The sequence below is a fragment of the Haliotis asinina genome, chromosome 10, assembly GCF_037392515.1.
Source record: "Haliotis asinina isolate JCU_RB_2024 chromosome 10, JCU_Hal_asi_v2, whole genome shotgun sequence".
Lineage (NCBI taxonomy): Eukaryota > Metazoa > Mollusca > Gastropoda > Lepetellida > Haliotidae > Haliotis > Haliotis asinina.
Window position 1 is genome coordinate 11,455,896 of NC_090289.1, and position 20,862 is coordinate 11,476,757.

The following is a 20,862-nucleotide window of genomic DNA, read 5'->3' on the forward strand; positions in this document are numbered from 1 at the left end:
TTAGGCATCTCGCACCGCACTGTCCCTAATCACAAATTTACCATTTTATTAATTGAACAGAATTTTGAACATTTATAAGGTAAATATTAAATCGTGAACAGGCTAAAGGTAAAAAAAAGATGAAAAGTGAAAATTAATACCCCACAAGAACTGTACTATTCAAAACAAGATTAACGCTCAGTTTGCTTTCATACAGGCCACAAAGAGAACATTCATTTCAATTTTAGTTCCTTTACATGCCAAACCATTTGAAAGAAACCTAAACAGTTTCTGAGCACAAATGACAGCTGACATGATCTTTACACACAGAAAAGACAAAACCAAAGGTCATGTTGCCTGTATGGTTCAGATTACCTTCTACATGCATATTCAATTGTTCATCCAATTATGTAAGCGAAACTCCATTTTACTCTTGCATGGCTGACACAAACCATATCATCATACTTCTAATACCAATAGGCATTTAGGAGAATGTCTCTGTTTGTTGCTTGTAAAAATGTTTTCTATTTATGAAAGGTCAGGGGGCATGTCGAAAATAGGCCCACATACATATCCGTTTGCGTAATTAACATATCACATTACGAAAAGTATGTTAATGAAAATCTCCTTAAATGTCAAATGTTCTGAATCTTGAACACTGAAAATGAACAGATACACTGATAGAAATGCGTGCGTCGTGTAAACAAGGCTAAAAATTAACACTGATTCATAGTGAATAGTATTATAATGATAACAATAGTAATAATAGACTATAATATATGTGGTCTTCAGTCTGCAGAACATAGTCTTGAATGTTATCAACACTGTTATCATTATTATATCATAATCATTGTTGTTATCATTATCATGACAAAATTAGTGGATTGGTTGGTCAGGTTCGACGTTTTGGTTGATACACAACGTGGCGATGCATCACACCACCGTGTATCTTTATTATATCAATCAATGGATTGTCTGATCCAGGCTTGATTGCTCACAGGTCGTAGGAGCGAGTGAGTTCAACGATGCTTTAGCAATATTCCAGCAATATCAAGGTGGGGGACACCAGATATTAGGTTAAAACACTGTGTCCATCATGGGAATAGAACTCGGGTGTTCGGCGTGACGAGCGAACGCTTTAAGCACTCGGCTATCCCACCTTCCCAGTTCGTCATAGTGAGTGAGTGAATTTAGTTTTACGCCGCTTTTGGCAATATTTCAGCAAAATCACAGCGGGGAACACCAGAAAATGGGCTTCACACATTGTACCCATAAGGGGAATCGAACCCGTGTCTTCGGCGTGACGAGTGGACGCTTTAAGCATTAGCCTATCCCACCGATTTGCATAGTATCATAAAATTTGAATAATTATAGGAAGGAAATAATATCATTGTCGGTAAAATCGTTTTCAGTACATTTATAACAGGTTCGTTTCGCGATGATCTTGGCTCTAACCAGCGAACACCAACCAAACACCAACATCTCTGCCACGCGCTGACCAAATCCATCCTCTTGGATCTGTCTCAAGTTGTCTAACAGGCAATTAATATAAGTATCGTTCCCAGAGGCCCGCACATTAATCAAACCGGATAATACATATTCATATACGCCTAATCCCGGCTAAGGCGATGCCACACGCCCGCCGCACGCTGGAACTATAATAGACATAACAATTATCGCACGGTACAAGGGAAGTAATTATGCAGCACTTACCGTGTCAAAACGAGGGAGGTGGGACTTTGACCGATCAACAACGAATAATTGTACAATACTACATGTAGTAGTCGTACTGAAAACAATTCTTAGATGATGTGTGTGATGTGAATAGAAGGTGCCGCGGTATTTGCAATTTAAGGCGCAAATCTTTAGTTGGTTACACTTCAGCTTAATGGTTTACAAAAACGCGGTGCTTCATTCTTGAATCCCCCCACCCCCCAAACATAAAAAAAATGTATTTTTCTACCGTTATCTTGAACGTGTTAATGACGAAGGCCTTTATAGTATATCACAATTCGTTAAACACACCCTATGTTTTTTACTTAAAAACTAAAAGTTACATCAGGAATAATTTTAAAAGTGAAGTGTTTACCAAAAAGGTCTCGTGTTCTGAATTGTTTTGAAATGTAACTTTAAAAAAAGCTTTGATTGGTACAAATGTCATCCTCAAGAAACAAATTCTGAAAATAGAAAACGTGCTAACGTTCCACAAAAAATATTTACAACGAGGGAACGAGAGCACGGGATGGATACAAAGTGCATATTTCTTGTTTACCATAAATGTCTTCCACAACAGAACGTGAAATGAAACAGGGTTATATCACAGCTATGTGAAATGGGAAACAGAATACTCTTTTAAACGGTTGTGGTTTTTCACAAAGGCTTGACGAAGTGAGTATCGTTTTGACACACAGGCAAAAGAAAACACAACAGTCGAAATGCTACTCGGGTGTTGATTTGTATAAGGATATTCAATTTATTATTTTTGTAATTGAGCATATTCCAAAGCTGGCACGGGAAAGGGATCCAGTTCTTGGAATGACTGACGGAACAGGCGGCAGTGGAGGAATATAACTTCCTCTTTTTTTTTTCTTTGTCCGTTTTTGACATAACCCGAGCAAACGCCAATCTTATCCCGGAGCTGTGGCAGTTGTCAAACAGTGAGATAGGCCAATTTGTACATTTCATTCTGATGTCCAAAACAAATGTATTTCCGACTAATGCGATTCCACCACATCTTGCAAATTTGACTTTCACATTTAAATCATTTGACGCGTGTCCCCAAGAGACTAAAGAAAACTGGTAGTCGAGACTCCATATCTAAGATAAGCTCGGAAATTCATTAATAATAACGACAGACTTCCGATCGGATTCTCGATTCAACAGTTTTAGTCTTTCGGCGTCCATTATTACGTAACAGTTTGTCTGTTGGGTCTGAAATCCATTTCGCTTGACCTGTGGTCAGCGTTGAGTTGACAACGCGAGTGCGCGGTTAATAAATCATTTGGACGTAAATCTGTTTAACAAAACTAAATCCTGTCCGAGTGGGAGTGATTCTCAACACCTGCTTTGATTGAGGAAAATTTATTGCAGTGTGAAAGAGACGGCCGCTGCCCTAACTATCGAAAAGAAATTTAGGGCCCCCCGAACTGTTCGGCGATGAATCCCCGCGAAAGTGTCCTACAATGCCAGGCAATCGCCAATCACTCAAGTTTACAAACAATAGAAATATCGTTTTCCAATTTGATGTGTTTATCAGCTTCAATAGCCGCACGGCAATTATCCCCTGAACGATTTCAATTGCTTAAGGGATACAGTAAATTTCGTGCTCTTTGGCTGTCAACAGTGATTCATAACGCGACGGCGCTGCAAATTGATTGGTCGCTGCTATCACGTGACCTGCCGTGGTAGAGTATGGGAGGGACTTTATGACTCGAATACAAGAGAAACTCGCTGGGCGAATTATTTACTGCCGATTCGGCCAAAATTAATGGCCATGAGTTCGTTTTTGATGAACCCTAGCTCGTACACAGAGCCGAAATTTCCCCCAACCGAAGAATATACACAATCAAGTTATATACCTACTCACGGAGCAGATTTTTACCGTGCCAGTTTCTCCAATTTCGGATACAGTACAAACAGCGAATCCCATCGGCGTTACGATGAAGGGAAATCACCTAACAGCTCTCCGTTCGCTTGTAACAGCGTACCCCAGGGACCTTCAAACGTCGGGTCGTGTGTTAACGGCTACAGTCAGCCCTCCATGTCCCCCAGCCCTCCGTCCGTTGCCACACACTGCCACCCTCCACCCTCGTCGGTATCGACTGGGGGGTCAAGCTCCAGTCCACCGAATACATGTGCGCAGGAGAAGAACGGTGGGCAGCCTATCATTTATCCATGGATGAGGAAATCACAAACGACAGCAGGTGAGAAATATGATGCATATTGAGAAACAACGTCCGAAATAGGTTGTGGGGTCTTATAACTTTTATAAAGTGCCATAATGAGTTATAACCGTAATTAAAAACCTCCTAGCCTTTTTTAGCGTGTGAAATACCGTTTATGAATCTCCGTGTTTCACCTGGATATACCTCAAAACATTCACTTTGATAACCTGCTGATAACAGTGTAAAAGCTGAATTATCTCATTGTGGGATTAATATAAAATGAAAAATTCAGTAAATCCTGCGAAAGGAAGCCATCCCCAAAATGCCCCAACCATATCAGTGAGTTCAGCATCTGATTTGAGATCCTCTCGTTGATATTATCCAATATGTGAAGAATGTTTGAAACAGTTCGGCAAATCCCACATCTATTTTGAGATCCAACTGTCATTCTCACTTACCATAATCTGTCCCAAAATGGATACCAGAGCTGCAGTGTAGGGTGGTCCCATACCTGGAAATCTGATATTTACGTCAGACCAATCATATATGCAAACAAAACAAATCTAAACAATTATAAATATCCGATATGTTTACCAATAACATTACTCCATACTCACGGAGACTAGCATCTACTCACTGTTTAAATTTCAAGTTTAGACCAATTGTTTTTATGAAACAAAATTAGCTCGTTGAATGCCAGAAAGATGGGTGTGTCTTTCAGAGATATGAAAATGTTGGCATGATATCCGTGCAAAAGCATACACCAGTCTCATTTCTCTGATGATATAATTATATCCTCTCATATTGTCAATGCACTGCATATATTTCATGACTGTGCGGGGACTCACAGACAACAGTGGATTGTGTTTCATGTTTCCTTAATAATTCATGGTACAAAATTATCATAAATGGACAGTACTCCTTAAAGATTCAATCATCAGATTATCTTCACTTTCATGGTCATATTTGTTGATATATTTCATAGGGAAATATGTATAATCCATAACGAGCAGCTAAACGTTTAGTTTAGTATTTTAGATGTGACTGTGAATACATATGCTTGCTTTAGTTGAAACAGTCAGGGTAGTCACTATCGATCTCTAAATATATCGATCTCCAGATATCGATTACATCATAATGTATATACTAGCCAGGAATGTAGATGATCGCCAACAAGATCAGGTGGGATTGTAAAAAACATGCTTTTTGAAAGAACAGAACGTCCCTAAGACTCGACCAGGAAAACGCAAACCTTTCCTTTCGTACCTCTCCTGTTTCATGTAATATAACTCAGATAGGCACGTTTGAAAGAAAAACTCAACCACCCTTCAATTTACACAGAAAGGAAGGCAACTGAGACTCCGTTTTAAATGTCATTTGTCATCAATGAGAGTATGACCTCTTTTATGTCTGTACGCTCTAATGAATATAAATATTGTCCCGTAACAATTAAAACTGTTTTCCTCCACATCCGCTCTCACGTGGAACCGATAACCGGATTCCACCTTGTCAGGAATTGACGTGTCCTTGTTATGAAATATACACCAGCTGATAAAAATTCATGACCATCCCTCAACCCATCTGTTGTTAATGCATTGTGTCCATTCGTTTTACAATGTCACATCCTGTTTGCAACGTCAGGAGGTGAGGAAGACTTAACAGCTCGCCGCCGTCGCGATTACCCACGTTTCCTTGTTTTATGTAGTTCCGGCACAGTCACCACACCTTGTTCACCTGTGATGTAGTTACAGTGAATCTACATTACATGCGTTATAACGTCCTTGTGTGACTGACTGATGATAAATCACAGTGATTATTCAATGTAAGCAATTAATGTCAAATCTAATACTCATTATTATAAACAGGTTACGAAATGTGGTTTTAAACCAAACAAATGTGTAACCGTAACCATTAATATATCATATCTATAAACAGAACAGAACATTTGATGCTTCAGAAATCATTGTATGTCTATTAAACATGTAATTTGTTATTATGCAAAACATGAAAAATAATACACATATTCGACCTACTAAAGTAATGATAAAACAAGTCGTTGTAGCTTGTGGCAACATTTTTTTAAAACCGGACAAATGCGTGGCCGTAACGTGTCCATTAACATAACATTTGTACAAACAGAATGTAGCATTTGATGCTTGAGAAGTCATTGTATGTCCACTTAAAATGGAATTTGATATTAAGCAAAGCATGAAAGGTAATACACATATTTGACCTAAAATAACGATAAAACAAATCGCTGTAGCTAAGGTCAACATATACACTAAACATTGGTTATTCAAATGAAGTGATAGGCCCATAGTAAACGTGCCTTTGTTTGCATTTCATCCCATTGAAAAAATGGATTTCAGTGAAAAATCGACTCGTCATATCCAACAGCGATTTGTTTGTAAGCAATATATGAAAGTGTTGATCTTATAGGATGACACGTGATATTCTGCCCATACATAAATGCACATTTGTGAATCAAGTAGAATTTTAGAGATGTAATATATTTTGTAAAAAAGCTTGTGTGTACAGTAATGTCAGTGAAAGGTAAGTATAAAATCGTATAAAAATTGTTAGAAATGATTATGTTTCCTTCTTTGAAAATAGTGATATCGACACGAAGGACTATACTGACATTTACCCAAGTTCAGGTATACGATCATTTAAGTGTCAAACCCGTGTCTATGTCCAATCTATTTTTATCCCAACATATCTTAAGTCAAACCTGTCTTAAGTCCAAATAGACCACTGTTCGTCCAACCAAATCCAATTGATATACGCTAACCACAGCAAAAGCGAGCGTACTCCACATAAGACAAACAGCTAAACACTTTGGCACGCGACATGGTGTAACCGCCGTCTTAATACTTGCTGCTAACGGTGTATTCAGGGCTACATGGCCGAGGAATCTATTCATGGGTATTATGGAGGCCTCAGCGTATCCACCAAAAAGTAAACGTACACATCCACGCGTGACACATTACGGTTTCATAGCTCAGATTAACTGATCTGATAATTGACTGACATCGGACCCCAAAAGAAGTAGCTCTGCTTGTTTCTCAAGCTTCACAGAGCCTCCGCATACAGGGTCTTATGCCATCTTGTTTTTTCTCTTGCCCTACTTAATTTGCAGTCACAATAACGAGCTGTTTCTAACAGGTTACAGTGTCTGGGCGATTAGACGACGCTAATTCCTCATCTCGGGCTGTTTCGGCGGATAAACGAGAAATGCTTGATGGATAGTTGCAATCGTTGGCATTACGTTTCTCGCTGTTATTGCGAGTCGATGGGGCGAGGTTATGAATTAGTAATAAAATCAATACATAAGGAGTTAGTAATGAAAAAAGGATTGATGGAATCTGCACGACTGTTTAAGTGTTGCATCTGCCACCTGGAGATTTGGAATGTGCTAATTTGATAGGATTGTCAACGAGAGCCACGACAACGGTAAATATTAATGACGCGTCAGTTTATTTTACAAGTTATTGCTTTCGTTAGCGAACTACCTCTCAATTACTCAACAGGTGAGAAAAACGTGACATAAATCACACAATGCCATATTCATCGTGTTGATTTTTAAGTTTCTCATTTTCGATTAACGTTTACATTCATTGTTATTTAAGTTCTATTTAAATTACCACGATTTTCTAGAGGCACGGATTAGGAACAATCAAGAGCAAGGGCTGAAGAGCGAGCATTTTTAGCCTTGGGCTAATCACACACTATAAAATGAGACATCTATCATGAAGCTGTTCCCGTGTATGGCTTCATTTCCAGACTACTTAATTTTTTGCGGTCTCGTTTCCGAGCGAGAAACTTGAGAGAGTTTAATTTAAATCAACAGTTGAATTTTAAGCATCATGAAATTAACTTCGTTATCACTCACCCAGGAATCGCTGATAAATATACGGTCCAAAATTAATTTTGTTTCAAGATTCAAACGCACGCTATTTCCAAACGCGACATCTAAACGCTTATTTCTCCGATATATTGGATTTCGTTTTGAAAATGGAAAATTCAGTAGAAAGGTTCAGTTCCTGTAAATTCATGTGTGGCACATGTGTTTCAAACCATGCAATAGGACAGTAAAGTTATTCATGATTTTCATGTTATGTTCATTTGAAATGTGCAAGTGTATTTCGTGAAATGTCATCTGTCCCCGCCGTGAAATCGACACTGTGTTTCCGCTGTGAACGTTTAAAATAAGTATTCGACAGATATACATTTTGAAATGTGTTACACGTTATTACTCCCTACGCGAAACAGCGCAATCAAACGTAAGTTGTAAAATTCATCTCTTTATCTGATTAATGGCTTTATATTTTGTAACCGGGGATGACAACACGCTGCCTGTTGTTTGAAATTAACATTCATGAGCAAGAGCACGCTTATATTCATATTAGGTCTAAATATTTCAGATTTATGACACCTGATGAATAATATCTTCATCAAATAAAACGTGCGAATGTAAATCGTGTGTAAAATAGGAGATTCGAAACGCATGATTATGAAAAGAATGGAAAATGAATGGGTTAAATGATTTATTGTGTGCTGACGGCGGGACCATGAATTTGGCATTTTGGGGTGAAAGATGTTGATTGTTAAAAAATGCATGATGCACTAGGATCGGCTTGTGTTCTACGAACGAAACAGTTAATGATCATATCTTATCATTAGTCCTACTTTCTAGACCCCACTTCTCTATATATGTCTCTGTCTCTTCTCCAAATTCACCCATGATATGGCAAATTGTATTGAATTCATCTGCATCTCTCCCCAGAGATGTCAAGCGATTATTCTCAAGTTCTCTCCTCTCTCCAGTCTTTCTATAGCAGAATACATCCCCGTCTCTCTTACCTCTCACACAATACATCGCCTTCTCCTTCGTCACAGAATACATACAGGTATTTCTTTCCAAGCTAACGGAATACAGTCCCGCCTCTCTATATTCTACCATAGAGTACATTGCGTCTATCTTTCCGCTCACTCAGAATACATCCCCTCCTACCTTTATCCCATCAAAGAATACATCGCCTTTCTGAGACAGTACATCAAGTCTCGTAGTTTTTCTCTCTCACAGAATACATCCCCGACGCTGCGTACTCTATCACATCATACATCGCTGTCTTTCATTCCACTCTCAAAGAAGACATCCCCTCTCGAACGAGCTCGCACACGGTAAATCCATTCAAGTAGCTTTTCGCAAAATACATCATTGTTTGTCTACGCTTTCTCATACAATACATTCACTCGCCTTCCTGACAGAAAACATCACCTATCTTTTTTTCTCACAGAATTACCCCCTTGTCTCTTTTCCCTCGCTCGCAGAATGCATCCTCATCTCTCACAGAACAGAATGCATCATCGTCTCTTTTCCCTCACTCACCGAATGCATTCTCATCTCTCACCGAATGAATCCCCGTCACTTTTCCCTCTCTCACAGAATGCATCCGTCTCTCACAGAATGCATCCCCGTCTCTTTTACCTCTCTCTCAGAATGCATTCCCGTCTCTCACAGAATGCATCCGTCTCTCACAGAATTCATCCCCGTCTCTTTTACCTCTCTCACAGAATGCATCCCCATCTCTCACAGAATGCATCATCGTCTCTTTTACCTCTCTCTCAGAATGCATTCCCGTCTCTTTTACCTCTCTCTCAGAATGCATCCCCGTCTCTTTTACCTCTCTCTCAGAATGCATTCCCGTCTCTCACAGAATGCATCCGTCTCTCACAGAATTCATCCCCGTCTCTTTTACCTCTCTCACAGAATGTATCCCCATCTCTCACAATGCATCCACGTCTCTTTTGCCTCTCTCACAAAATGCATCCCCCATCTCTCATAGAATGCATCCCTGTCTCTGTTCCCTCTCTCACAGAATGCATGCCATCCTCTTTTCTCTCTCACGGAGTGCTTCGTCTTTCATCTCTGAGCTATAATATTTCACAATACATGTATTCTCCCCAATGATATACTAGTAATACATCCCTCGTCTCTCCCAGTCTCCTTCATCAATAACCGTCTTCATCTTACATTTGCATATCTCTTCCCATGAAACACCCCGCTGTTGGATCTTCCTAGTCTGTTGTACAGACCCAGAAGTATAAATACCCAAGAAATCCCGCGCAAGTCTAGAAAATGTGGCAAGTCTAGATTTCCATAGCTTCAGGAATGAAAATGAAAAATGTCCCAGGGCTCCATTTCATTTCATTATTTTTTTTTCACTATGGACGTTTTTTCAGTAAAATGTGTTCATTTCATAGATTAGCTGTTAGTCTAGATCTTCCTGTTCCACCAACAAAAACTTTAATCCACTGATCAGAGGATACGAGTTCTTTTGCGTCTGGTCACCTAATGCCCAGTTACACGTTTCCGAGGGTCAGATCACCCTTGAACAGGAACTAGTTTGACTTTCCCGTGTTGATAACCGAGAATGATGCGATGTGAAGACAACGATCCTAATTACTTTTGCTTTGTATGCATGTCTGTAAGTGGGTACCAGCTACATATATTCCTTGGGGTAGCCTTGTGGTTAAAGCGAAGATCCGGTTCGATTCCCCACATGGGTACAATGTGTGAAGCCCATTTCCAGTGTCCCCTGCACTATTATTTTGGAAACTTGGTAAAAGCGGCGTAAAACTAAACACATCTACCGGTCAAGGCAAGTCAAATTCATTTCGTGCACCAGTTACAGGAACTACGGAGATCACTGTCATCGTGCGTAATCCCTCAACCCGCCCCGCCTCCCTCTCTAATTCACAGGCCACCTTCCTCCCGATCGGGCAAGACCGTCTGTCCTTGAAGGGAGGGCTTATGTGCCTTAAGTTCCACGGAAGCATATCTTTTTCCATTCATCCATTCATCCATTCATAACTTCCATCTTCTCTACCATGCTCCCTCACTCACGCGCGTACACACGCCTTACGTTACGAACACACACACTGTAAGTGTTGTGTCAGCCCTAATAAAAGTTACCTGACCATGCATCTTAGAATGACACACGTCATTGCCATGCACGTAAGTATAATACGGTAGCCTGTCCTCCTCCCTAACAACCAAACAACCATTGACACCCAATCTTAATGCACAAGTCATGAAATGAGACACAGGAACTAATAACGCCAATCAAGATGTAAATATCACCAATCAGTCTAGCCGTCAATGTCACCCGACGCTTTCCAACACGTCACCAGAAATGTACAACGTGAAAAGCACACATTCACAGATAACCATCCGCATCTAATGGGCAATCAACATTGTTGTTCTGAGTCCAGGATCGTCTTACAAGAAGGTATGGTTATATTTTAGGCATGTACTTCCGACACACATAGCATGCAAACACATAACAATCGCTCACTACTCGCATTACCGTTATGGCGATTGCAAATCGCTCGGCATACTCGTGGGTTAAAGGATGGCTGGAAGTTGTGGTCCAATATCAGTCGAAATTGCCTTCGACCTAAGTAAACGTGTCATGATCATTTACCGTTATGACAATGTTGCATTGCTCTTTGAGGGGAAGGGAACTGTCCGGAACATTGACCCGAGGGTTGAAGATGTATTTGATGGTGCTGTCGGGATACTGAACTTTATCATTACATATTTATTTATTTGTTTGTTTGTTTGTTTGTTTGTTTGTTTGTTTGTTTGTTGCATCATTTGCTGATCAGGTCGAACTCGGATCTAAATGAGGGGGACAGTCTATCTGCAGACTGATCTTTAACAAAATCGATGAGCACATAAATCCTCTTTGAACAGTAGTCGCATTGGAAAGCGAACTCCAAGACGTGTTGAGAGAGCAAACACTTTATCTGCTAGGCTACGAAACAGGCTTAATCATAAGGATGGATCCGATCTCTTGAGATGACATATCTATACAGATAGAGAAATGTACTCATTACAGAGGGAGTCAGTCGGGCCCAAAGGAAAATATTCCCATAAACAGATTAGTCCCCTTGGAAGGTTTCCAATGGTTAGCTTTATTGAAACGTTCGAATGAAAACGAAAATGGCTTCAACATTTACTCGGTGTTAACCAACAGTGCAGTAACTGCAATGGATCACTGGATGTCACTGACATCTGTCGTTCATGATAGTGTTGAAATTGGCAAGAACATAAGTACATGATAATGTCAGATATATGTAAAATGCCTGCCTGGACATACGCCAGAGTATCAAGCATGGCCATTTGCCTAACGAGACGGATGTAGAATTATTGTCCTCATCATAACAATACCTTGCTGGTGACATCTGCGCATAGATGATGGTCGTATCCGCGTAATGAACTAACCAGGATATAACAAAACACAAAACAATTACGTGAAAAAATCGGTTGAATTGGAGGACAATAAAGACCGACTCCGTGCAGGAATTCAGTGGTGAACTACATGTATTTGTGAGCTTGTGACATGAGATTGGCAGTGTCAGGAGTTGTTGCCTGGCCTCACGGGTACTGTTCGCCATAGAAAGGTTCGCCCAAGATGGTACTTGTTTTTACCTTGCCTGCCATGTCAGAGAAACTGGACTATCAAAGTGTCATTAATCAGAACAAGTAGTATCAAGCAAACAGACGCATGCACGCAGGCACGGATGGACGGACGGATGTTGAGATACAATAATCCTAAATGGTTTTCAATTCCACCTCAGCTCCTAAAGCAATATATAACCATTTACATTTCTTTTAAAACAAAACGTCAACGTTGTTGATTAGTAACTATATTTTCTCTTCATTTTAGACATAACTGTTATGTATTGACTCGTTTTTGTTTAAGTGTGAGATTAGTTTTTATTTCTGGCGTAAACGCTAACATTGTTCTTCCCTCGTTTGCCTTGAATGACAGGATAATGTGTTAGTTGTTGAATGCCTGGAGAAAGAAATAGTCGACAGCAAATTGAAAAATTCTTTATTCTCTCTATATGCCGCTGGAAGGAATGAACTTAGATCTTGAACAGTAGATATGGCAGTTGTGTGTACTTACACATGCCTTGAAAAATATAACGGTACCGCAACTGATCCACGTCTTTGTGGTACCTGTTTCTCGTTCTTAAATAATAAAATAAATCTTCAAGAATATCTAAAGTTACATGTACTTCGAGACCAAAGATCTAAGAACTTACCCACTAGCAATAATCTAATGGAATCTTTCCGTTACATATTTTAAAAAGATACAAGTTGGAGTTCAAAAGATCCGAATGTGAAAAGAATGTATATTTGAAGAGATTGAGGATGGTTTTACTCCGCATTTTGCAATACTCCTGCAATATCACTGCCGTGGGCACCAGAAATGGGCTTCACACATTGCACCCATCAGGAAAATCGAACCCGGGTCTTCGGCGTGACGAGTGAACGCTTTAACAACATGGCTATCCCATCGCCACGTACATATTATGATGACGAGTAGGTTTGGTGAAGGGGAATGAATAAATGAATATTGCTTTGCGCCGTATCACCGATTTATCACCGCTTTCTGCAACGCGTTCATGCTTTGAACGATATTCCAGTTACGTCAAGGTGTGTCTGTCTTTTATGGGATGAATACCCGAAATCATGCAAGTCCTACACGTTTTGTAAACACGATAAGGGGCTATGAGAAGGGTGTTTTCAAAATGTCAACAGCATAAGAACGCACACAACGAGCACCCGTACGTCAGTTTAGATGCCGAATACTTCTATAATTAATCTAAGATCACCAATCAATAATCATTATTTATTACATGTGCTTATTTTGATAGCATTTACAATCTCTTGACAACCAAGTCACTTTTGAGATCCACTTGTTACAAACTGTTACCCCGTTATCGATGAACATTTTCACAGAACTCAACGGTTGAAATAACAACCAGCTGTCAAGTATTCACGGCGTGTATATAATCACCCCTCCTTTGGAATGATCCGCTTAAGAAAGCTTTAATATTATCCGACATTTAAAAACAATATTTAAATTCACAGATATATTGTTAATAACATGATTAATCCAGCATAATTATCCCACATCCCCAAAGAAAACCCCCTGGTGTATTACACATGAAATTGATACGACTTCATAAAAGAATAATATGATATTCACCATGAGATTAAATTGTGACGCCAAGCGTGATACGCGCCGGGGTGTTGTAATAATAAATACTCCGGCAGGCTTGTCGGAACCGATAAAAGCCTTTGCGGCCATGTAATGAATTAGCAATACCATCTCCAGCATTCGCTGGTGCTGACACTAACGTGCTGAAAAAGTCTTTGTTTCGAGATTGCGTTTCAGATAATCAACGAATATTGTCGTGTAGAGATAAAAGTCGGTCACAATAACTCATGAATATATTTCACCTTTTTATAAAACATGTGTAATGGGGTTTTGTGTGTATTTAAAGTCAGAGGTAGATCTGTATATCTGATATTTTGATTCGGAACGAAATGTGAGTAACCTGTTACCCGACTAGTTCATAAGGTAATTAAATGCATCAGCAACTATATTTTGACTTGCTTCAAGGTTGTGCAACGGACAACCATTTAGCAAACTGATTTGAGCATGTTTCTGAAAATATTACTTTTGTTTATCAAAACCTTTTTTACTTTTATTCAAACAGATGGCTAGACAGTTTAGGTTTGTGGTAATTGTTTTACATATTTTCGGAATATAATGAAACCTGGTTATAAATTAAATGCATTCCCTATAAACCCCACACAACGTATCGAACAACCAACAAAGGGTTTTATGATATCCCAAATATGGATGCTAAAAATGTGCGATTGCAACTCTGATATCAGAGACAGACAACTGTAGCATCACGTCATCATTTAATAGATATTTTATGCTTTTATTTTTCCTACACTTTCTGAAACAAAAAAAAACACATCTGAAAAATCCACCCCAAATCAAAAACCGTGCGAATCTGAAAAACAGATATATTCTGTGAAAAGAATATAACCAAATATACTTTCAAAGAAATTGTTTCACTGAATACGCTTGACTAAATGTTCATTGATGCACGATTGTCAAGCATTATCAGCTTTCATATGCACATTAATATGGCGATTGAACTCGTCGAGACAAATCGTTCAGCCGGTTGGTGTGTCGATGTGTGTCTTTCAGCCATGTCACGATGCTCTGAAAATGATCGTTTCTAGACAAGACAATTCAATTGCTGCTGTCATGAGCAACGACTCGCTATCCAATGATCAGCCAAATAGCATCGATCTGAGCAATTTGTAGACAATAACACGCATTAACCAAGTCAGCCAGCCTGACCACCCGATCCCGTTAGTCACCTCTTATGACAAGCACTGGTTTTCTGGAGACCAATTCCAACCAGCATTTCACCGGTCAGACCGTCAAGTATAAACCCGTGCTTACAATACCCCCATAGGTTGCTGAGAACAAATTTTAACCCGTATTTTCGCGGGTCTGTGCTTGCTTATGCAATAGAAACGTCCTATTATCCTGAAAGGGCGTCACATTCTTTGGTATCCCCTGTAATGTATGTTTCATCTTTCTTCCCTTAAAACAACTATTAGAGACAACGTAAATAATGGAACAAACCCATCACATTTTTAAAAATCTTAACCCTATTATAACACTGAAACGTTTTAATTGCATTCACCGTTCTTTTTTTCACTAGACCGTAAGACAGCATCTTTGTCATGTTTCCTTACGTGAGGGAATATAATTTGACGTGGCTGGCGAGAAATATTTACTTTAACGGTTAAATCGTGTTCGAAACTATTTTCTTTTATAGTGAACGCCATTAGGTAGGTTCTGAATTCTTTGGTGTTTTGGAACTGGATAGCTAGAGGTCCAGTGTTTGGCAACATGTGCATAAAGTAGATTGATTTCGCATAAAACTCAATGCAGCTTTTAATCTACAATGTAAGTTAATAACTTAGACATTGATTCTATGCACTTGATCGCAAGTACACATAAATGTCTCGTACGCATGAGAAATATCAATGTTATAAACCAAACAACATGCCTGCTCTAATATACACGGGTGCTCAGTTACAAGCAGGGTTTGAAATGTATTAATGTATATTTCAGTCCGCCGCTTAGATTACACACTCCGGTGTTTAGCTAAACATGTTTCAACGCCATCAGCTGTGACGTGTCAATATTACAAGGACTATATACCAACCAGGATATCAAACACACCTATCAGAGGTTTCTCAGACCATTGCGATGTATATATTGTCTAAACCGACAATGAGGTTGAAATCCAAACCCGTTGTCAATGATGACAATGATGTCAATATGAAATCGACAACAGATCTTAGCTTACAAGAGCATGAATCTTTTATTGGTTGGGTTTCGCGTCTGTGAAATTCTGTTTGATTCAATTCTCCCCTGTGGAGATGTAAAAGTGCTGGGTGTTCACGAGAAACAAAAATCATCAGTTAGCGTTGTCTGTGAATCCATGCGTATTATTTGGGGAATTAAGGGCATATCAAATTTGGATAATTGATTCCAGACGTCCAGGGGGTGTTACTTCAAAAGAATATGATCATAAATATACAGTTTTGGTAAAAGGAATTTTTTTATCCGTTTTTAATATTCGTTTAAAGCATTATAAAATGAAGTAATATTTTTATATGATTCGGCATTCATTACACAATGGGGTGTGCAAAATAACGAATATCCTGAAACGACTCGACATTTCTATCAGCATGTTTTGAAATGCATCTGTCACGTTCAACAGTAACCGACTAATTTTGATGAAACAGTAATATTACTAATTCTTTTTTTAAATGGGCGTTAAATACTTTAAGAGAATTTTCAGCAATATATCACCTCAACGGCATGGACGAATTAATGTTAAACATAACGAAAATTGGTTTTGTCAGATAAGGATGTATGGAAATATAACCACTTTTTCAGTTTAGAGATGACTACTGGTGGACAGCAGTTATGTAATTACAGAAATAAGTTGTGTAATTGCAGTTGCCTTTTTAAAAACTTCTATTGATTAGTATATGAAGTTATCCTTAAGTTGTAAAATTCGGATGTTCTGTCAACCATGTGATATAAAAGATAGGCCCAAGTTACATCATCATCATCATCATCATCATCATCATCACAACCACCACCATAACTTTCTTGTTAGTTTTTTTTTTGTTTTGTGTTTTTGTTTGTTTTGTTTTTTTGTGAAATCGATAGTCACAGTATAAACATGTAACGGGTGTCACTCACACAGGGCGGAAAATGGACTTGAACTCGAACCTGACGTTACGAAAAAGCGACACCTCGAGCCACATGGCCACCAATGTTGCACAATCCAGTGATTCCTTACTTCCGATTTAACGTAACCATTTTCTTATTTGCATAAATAAGATTCAGAACATTAACTTAATGAAGACAGCTTGTGTCTGCTTGGCATGTGATGATTTGCATAAGATGCCTGCGGGTGTATGCATTCTGCCTCATGAACATTGGGCAAGTGTTGAAACCTGTCACAGATATGCATTGTCATTGACGCAGCGAGGCGCACATTCTAATATGGAGTGAATGAATTATGGATATAACATAACATAACATAACATAACATAACATAACATAACATAACATAACATAACATAATATAATATAATATAATATAATATAATATAATATAACATAATACCAGATTCAATTCACCACATCATGATAGTGATCACTGGATCGTCTGGCCCAGGATGTATTATTTACAGGCCGCTGCTTTCTGCTGGAATATTGCAGAGAGCGGCGTTAAACTAATTAACAAACAAACAGTATTCATGAATACACATGGTGCAGCTTTATAGTCACCTCGGTCTGTTCCCAGCTCCCTTGACCGCTGGTGCTATGCTAACTGTATTATCCTACCGGGTACCCAGCAGATATAACAGGTGATGGAACAGTGGTATATATTTACCAGATATGATCAGCTGTGAATATTGTTTTATCACAATAGTAATACAGCAAAGAATGGTTTTCTCAACTTTTCTCAACAAAAGCTGGGGAATATCACAGAGGCGGACACATTGGCTTTTCGCTTTGTACTCATGTTTGATATCAATTGCAAGCTCTGGTCTTCTATGTTAACAGTCAGGAATTCACCACCTGATCAGCGTTTGCACTGAAATCGATAAACTGAATTGTCTAACACGTGTTGGTGAAGCACTGCTAAGGCATTTTGCTGCTACCAACTTTCTAGAATACGATCTCCTAGCCTCACAATTACCAAGTCATATTAGTTTCCGTTTCACACAGCCCATACGTGAAAAAACCATAAATGATGTAAGTTAACACTTTCTTCTTGTTCAAGCTTTTAATATGAGAATTCACCTGGGCTCTTTTGTAATTTATACGCAGTTCTTTGTTTCCACCAAATATATATATTTAATATATCAGTGAGTGGTTGTACAGCAAGGCACAGTCACGGGTTGCGATCTTTGTGCTACAGCACTTGTAACTGCATACCGCAGGGCAACGCTACAGACAGCGATCTTAGTTTCACGGTGCTTGTAACTTCATACAGCAGGGGAACGCTACAGACAGCGATCTTAGTTTCACGGTGCTTGTAACTTCATACAGCAGGGGAACGCTACAGGCAGCGATCTTAGTTTCACGGTGCTTGTAACTTCATACAGTAGGGCAACGCTACAGGCAGCGATCTTAGTTTCACGGTGCTTGTAACTTCATACAGCAGGGGAACGCTACAGGCAGCGATCTTAGTTTCACGGTGCTTGTAACTTCATACAGTAGGGCAACGCTACAGACAGCGATCTTAGCACTCCAGTAGCTGTAGCTTCATACAGTAGGTCAGCGTTACAGAATGTGATCTAAGTGATCCTAGCGCTACTTGTTCCGCCAGTTTCAATCTGACCTAACACATATTAACACTAATGGCACAAATTAAAAAAATAGTTTCAGAGCTCATGGATCAAATATGAACGTGAATGACCTCATCGTAAGGTGGAACAGGCTGTATTGTATTGTTTGTGTGTTGAAACCCACCATAGCCCATGGTACATAGATGCTCCACTCCGCGCCAGTGGTTAACTATGATCTATGGCCTGGAATAAAGCTGTGCCATTACATAGTAACATTAATTTCAAACTTGACACAACGCCGACAATCATCATAAAATAAGACAGATTAGAGAATGTTTTCATTGTTTCTTTATTAAAATGTACTTGGCGTTTGAATGACAGGTGTGTATGACAGTTTTAATGATGATGTCACAGTTTGTCAACACCGGTTTGTCAACGTCACGGCGGAACGAGGGCCAAGTGTAATAAACACTTTCATTGGCAGCTGCTGAGAAGAAGTGTGTTTCTCTAAGAGAAAGGAAACATCGTAACGACTCCGCGTGGGAAGATAAATATTAAAATTTATGTAAAGAATTATTCTGATTCAAGATCGTAAATGAATGAGGTCTTATTTTAGCCGTTTTTATATGACATGTTTATCTAAATCAGCTGCTGCATTTTGATAAACATGTGATTTATGTCGTATGATTTACTAAGTGCCTTCGCGTTTATGCCAGGATAATCTGCATCTGAAGTTATTTAGTATTACGTCACAAGCTAATGATCGACAGTATGAGCGAAACACGTCGACAATTATTGCAATGGGTTCCAAAATGTATTTTTTGAACCTTAAACGTATTGAAACAGGAATTTTACTTCCTTTCACAGCACAAAACAAAACCACAATGTTAACATATACTATGTGTAAACATTAATGGGTTGTTTTCAATGCATTTATGATATATTTAGTATATCAAAATATGCCAAAGGAGATTTTCGTTACCATAGGAAATAATCGCAATACGAACAGCTCATTCTGAGACATAGTTAGTTGCTTCTTGTTTTACGCCGCACTCAGCAATATTCCAGCTACATCGTCGGTGGGTGTAAATAATCATGTCTGGGCCAGACAGTCCAGTGATTAATATCAGGTACATTCATCTACGAAAAATGGGATACAATGACTCGTGTCAGCCGAGTCAGAGAGCCTGACCACCCGATCCCGTTAGTCGCTTCATGCGACAGGCATTGGTTACGGAAGAACAGTTCTAACTGGTTACGATAGTAATGGTATCAGGTGGATCCTGGTGGATCACAAACAAATTCATGCCTATTTTTTAATATATACAAAGACGTGGGATAGACTACTTAAACAACAGACAGCAATTTTCTTCCACTTCAGAGACTTAAATTTATTTTCCACAAAAACGTAATCCAGTTATCGTTTTAACTTTCTGAAGAAATGTTTTAAACAGTGTCGAGTTTAGACATTTGTGTAAAAGGAGACACGTTAAATATTTATGACATGTTTTGAAGATTTCAATTTCATTTCAGGCTCGGGAACAGTGTCTTTGATGCCAGAGTCGAAACGGAACCGGACCGCCTACACACGGCACCAAATCCTGGAACTTGAGAAGGAATTCCATTTTAACAGATATCTGACAAGGCGGAGGCGAATTGAGATCGCTCACACACTGTGTTTATCCGAAAGACAAATTAAAATCTGGTTCCAGAATAGGAGAATGAAATGGAAGAAAGAGCACAAACTCCCCAACACTAAAACCAGAATGTTGGACAATGGTCTTGATTCGAAAGGAAACACAATAGACTTGTCTCACACGGATTTGACAGCTATCTGACATCATTTCGATCATATTGCATGTCTATTTCATGACCTCTAGTGCTCATTGCATTTCCCAAAGAGATATCATTCACACCACACCGTGTCTCATTTCATGTTATTTATGTTATTTCACATGTATATTTCTTCAGATGTTTTTTCACGTCCATGAGAATATGAATATATGATTATTACTCTGATGCATTTTGCGTGTGGTTTATGTGACATTCTATAATTTGGTGCTTAGTGGGGGTGATTGGGCGAGTGATTTGGCGAGTTGGTGGACAAGTGGGTGGGCGAGTGGAAATAATTTCTACCATTCAAAGATTGTTACGAGGCATCTGCTGATAGTCCTCGTTTGTCTTTTTGGACATTGTGACAAGATGTGTTCCTCGTTTGGA

General features: G+C 39.1%; 1 protein-coding gene across 1 annotated transcript; it reads left to right on the plus strand.

Annotated features, from left to right (window-relative positions):
* Nucleotides 1-3,404: 3,404 nt before the first annotated feature.
* Nucleotides 3,405-20,661, plus strand: LOC137299005 (homeobox protein Hox-B4a-like). The gene is made up of 2 exons (XM_067831467.1): nucleotides 3,405-3,902; nucleotides 20,176-20,661. The coding sequence occupies exons 1-2, from the start codon at nucleotides 3,467-3,469 to the stop codon at nucleotides 20,478-20,480; spliced, it is 741 nt and encodes a 246-aa protein (XP_067687568.1). The 5' UTR covers nucleotides 3,405-3,466; the 3' UTR covers nucleotides 20,481-20,661.
* The last annotated feature ends 201 nt before the right edge of the window (nucleotides 20,662-20,862 follow it).